This window comes from Mya arenaria, chromosome 2, assembly GCF_026914265.1.
Source record: "Mya arenaria isolate MELC-2E11 chromosome 2, ASM2691426v1".
Lineage (NCBI taxonomy): Eukaryota > Metazoa > Mollusca > Bivalvia > Myida > Myidae > Mya > Mya arenaria.
In genome coordinates this window covers 44895626-44899497 of record NC_069123.1, presented here as the reverse complement: position 1 = coordinate 44899497, position 3872 = coordinate 44895626, and the positions used below count along the sequence as shown (strand labels likewise).

Here is a 3872-nt window from a genome sequence, read left to right as displayed (position 1 = left end):
TATTTAGTGTGAGATCTTATCAATGACCAATGAGAGTTGAGTATAATTCAAGTACACTAAATCTTCTTATATCCCGTAGAACGCGTGTCCCCGAAGAAAGTTTTGCTATTATTCTTTTTTTTATCATAAAATTACATGATTCAAAACTCACAATTGTTTTTTTTTACTTTTAAATGTTACGTAGGGCACGGTCGATGCACTTGTGTTTGTTTCTTTTTCTTTAAGAGAGAGAACGAGAGAGAGGGAGAGAGAGGGGTGGGGGGGAGAGGAGAGAGAGGGAGAGAGATAGAGACCAAAACAGCGGTCAGAGTGAGAGAACCTTCGACTAAACAGCGGTCAGAGAGAGTGAACCTTTTCTAAACTGGAAAGTTTTATTAAAATATCTTAAAGCTGCACTCTCACAGATTTACCATTTTTACAACGTTTTTATTTTTTGTCTTGGAAAGAGCATTTTTTTGCGTAAATATCTGCAAACCAATGATATAAGACCGCTGACAAAAGATCAGTTGGCAGATGTTAATATTTCCGTTCGAAAATTAATGTTTTATGGCTTAACGGTTTGAGAAAAGTGCATAAAACTTCAATTTTCGAAGTTAAATAAAAAATTCTGAGATCTAATATTTTGTCAACAATCTTATAAAACTCGTTCCAAGACAAAAAATAAAAAAAGTTGTCAAAACGCTCAATCTATGAGACTGCAGCTTTAAGGACAATTATCGTATGAATCTGAGCGTGCTCCTTTAAGCACCGTAAAATTTAATATTAGAACAGAAAATTTATTTTGACTTAAGCATATATTAGATATCTTATTGAAACGGGACCCTGGTGTCCACTGCTGGTTGACCCAAACTATGAGCCACAAGCTGTATCTCCACAATTCGCGTATAAGAAAAGAGTGGTTGAAGTGTTAATTGTCTTTAAACATTTTCTACTATTTTAGAAACTAGCAAGTACAATACAGCCATGAACATATAAACGAAATGATGACTTAAACCGTAAAGGAAATCAAATTCTGATATTAGAGTACATACAACGTTGAATAAGAAGAATGAAAAGGGTTTGATAGTTTTTAATACAATAAGGCAAATGAAACACATTTCTAGCATAATCAACCGACTCCATTTACTGTTTTATAAAATATGTTAAACTCTTCTTTGACTTAACAGCTTTGGAAACAACAGGCAATTGTCAGGATTAATCAATAAGAATAAACAATAAAACTAGACATTGGAAAATCATTCACGTACCAAACTTGTTATACTGTCAATATGCAGGGATTTCCGTTGGCTTAATTCGTAAGTTGCAGGTGCTTTGCGGCATATTTGTGGTAGTTGTAGAAGGTATAAAAGGTGGACGCGATGACGCCAATAGGAAGCGCCAGCACGAGGACTCCACACAGCGCACATGCTGCCGCGATAATATGACCCAGCACGCTGTACGGGACGTAGCGGCCGTAGCCGACAGTGGTGAGCGTGACGAGCGCCCAGTACATGCCCACAAACACGTTATTGATATTAGTCTGGTGCAGCAGCTCCGATATGAACATCGCAAATCCGAACACGCACACCAGGATTCCCAGCATAAAGCCGAGAATCTTCAACTCCTGCTTGGACGAGCGGAATGTCAATCCCATTATCTTGAAGGCCGGAAGATGCCGCGTGATATAGAATAGTCTTCCCAACATAAGGACATTTAGGTACTTAAAGACAATGTAGGCCCGCAGCGCGTGGACGGTGGTCATCTTCTCAAGGTTCATTTCCATAATCAAGTCGATCCAGTACGAGATGTAGCCCGCAAACACAATAATCCGGACAGAACTCGTCAGGAACGCCTGCTTGTTCGGGCAGACGACAAATGCTACTAGAGTCTCCATGGTTAGAATACTGTGGCAACATAAATCTCCGAAGATAATGTAGGGGTGCGGTTTTGTGCGGCCGAATGTGGTATTGTACCACTCGCTATACTTTCGGAGCGTGGCCTGCTCAGCGAGGGAGGGCGTCACCTGGAAGGCGGGCAGGGTGGCCAGCGCTTGCATCAAGGTGGAGCCCAGGATCACCATGGAGATAAACACGCACCAGATCTGCAACACAACGCGTCCAGTCTTTATATTCCCTCTTATAGTTATAAAAAGTAAAATAATAAAGGAGCTGCATAATTATATTCGAGCATTTTTTTTAATCTTTTGATATGAAAGTGTGCATTGCATATGTTAAATGCATAGACGTTTTCATATCGCAATACAGTACCTAGTAACATTTTTAGTTTAATCTTGTATTACCATAGCCATTTTAGACGATTTCTGTTCATCGAGAAATTGCCACACCCTATATTTGATGTCGGACTTGTCAATGACCCCAGAGCGCGTCTTTTTGCCTTTCCGCAGACTATGGACGAGCATCTGCATGGTCTTCAGCTCGCTTTCGCCCCGGTAAAGCGCCTCCCAGCAACAGGGTGCCACCTGCCGCTCTGCAAGCCCCCAATATTCCATCTCCTCCCGGAAGACGATGCCGCAGATGTCCTTTGGCAAGTGGATGACCCCGCGCCGGCAAGCGTCCAAAATGAACTGGAACAGGTGTGGGTTACGGTCAAAGAAATATTCCCGCCTCTCGTGGTTGTAACAATGCGCCAGCTGCTCCACCTGCGCCAGTTTGGACTCAGGAAACGTTTTCAAAGTTTTTCGAAAACACATGAATACTGTTCCGCCTATATTAAGGCAAACACACTTATCGTCCATCATGACTTCAAACTATGGACTGTCCATGATATTCTCCTTATATACAAGACAAGCCATCACATTGAAATGATGTCTAGAATATAAGGCTCTGCTTTGTTCTAATGGGATATATATGTAGCGTGAGCCATTTAGGTACTTGTCAAAAAGACATTATAAAGACATTACTCGAAATAATATACATGTAAAAACGTAATAAATTATGGACTATCTATTACCATCCCACAACATGTTCGTAACAGTGGTCAAATAACGATCCAAATGGTCTCCTTCATAGAGATTTATTAAACATTTTAGACTTTATATTTAACAAGATGCTAAATGAATTGAAATAATAAACATGCTATTATCTCTTTTTAATTACATGTGGACATAATCTTAATAGACGACGAAATGGTTACAATGAGTTCTACTGTGGGCACATGCTCTTTTCTCATGAATGAAAGTTGTATACTATTGGAATCTGTATGACGTTATTTTTTCCAGATCATATTCTTCCCACCTGGGAAAAATAGAAGCTGGGAAAAATAATATCTCATTTGCCACACATTTCGAACCTATATGTCACAGTTCCTGCAAAGTTTGTGATCGAAGCCGGGGTTTTATGAACCATTAAATCACATTCCGCACAGTTAAAAAATGCATTATTTTTTTTAACATTTTTTTTTTACAACTGAGTCACATTTGTCACAGATTACTTTCGTCGGTATTTTATGTATGCGTATATATTCTAGTTGTAAAGAATCGTTGATTATATTGATGTTGTTGTCATTTTGCTGTTGCTGTTGCTGTTAGTTCTCGACTTGGCTGCAGTTGTAGGCGCAGTGGCGGTTGCTGTAGAGATATTTTTTGTTTTAATTTATGTTGTTGTACGGGTATAAGTGGTGTTAGTAGGAATAGTATTGGTTCTTGTTGACACCGTAATAATAGGTGTATGCGTGGTAGTGGCAGATGGCATTGTGGTTGTTGTTGTGAATAGTGTTGGCATAAACAAATGTACATGAAAACAGAATTTCCAACGCTTTCAAATTTCGGACAAGCAGTGAATACCGCCGTGCCAGCAGAGCTTTGGTTTAAAGATAGTTCTGTTCTGAGCTTGCCTGATATGGTCGATCATTAACGATAGTGTTACATTTTACCC

General features: G+C 39.6%; 1 protein-coding gene across 1 annotated transcript; it reads right to left on the bottom strand.

Annotated features, from left to right (window-relative positions):
* Positions 1 to 1288: 1288 nt before the first annotated feature.
* On the bottom strand, positions 1289 to 2689 carry LOC128215159 (potassium voltage-gated channel protein Shaw-like). The gene is made up of 2 exons (XM_052921879.1): positions 2279 to 2689; positions 1289 to 2080 (listed from the first exon to the last, which is right to left on the bottom strand). Exons 1-2 carry the CDS (start codon positions 2687 to 2689, stop codon positions 1289 to 1291), a joined length of 1203 nt encoding a protein of 400 aa, XP_052777839.1.
* Positions 2690 to 3872: the final 1183 nt, after the last annotated feature.

What these genes read in the sequence shown, in the direction of transcription:
- LOC128215159 (XM_052921879.1), bottom strand. Translation starts at nt 2,689, where the DNA reads ATGTGTTTTCGAAAAACTTTGAAAACGTTTCCTGAGTCCAAACTGGCG. An exon ending in AATCGTCTAAAATGGCTATG is followed by an intron (nt 2,081 to 2,278) that starts GTAATACAAGAT and finishes GTTGTGTTGCAG; the next exon opens with ATCTGGTGCGTGTTTATCTC.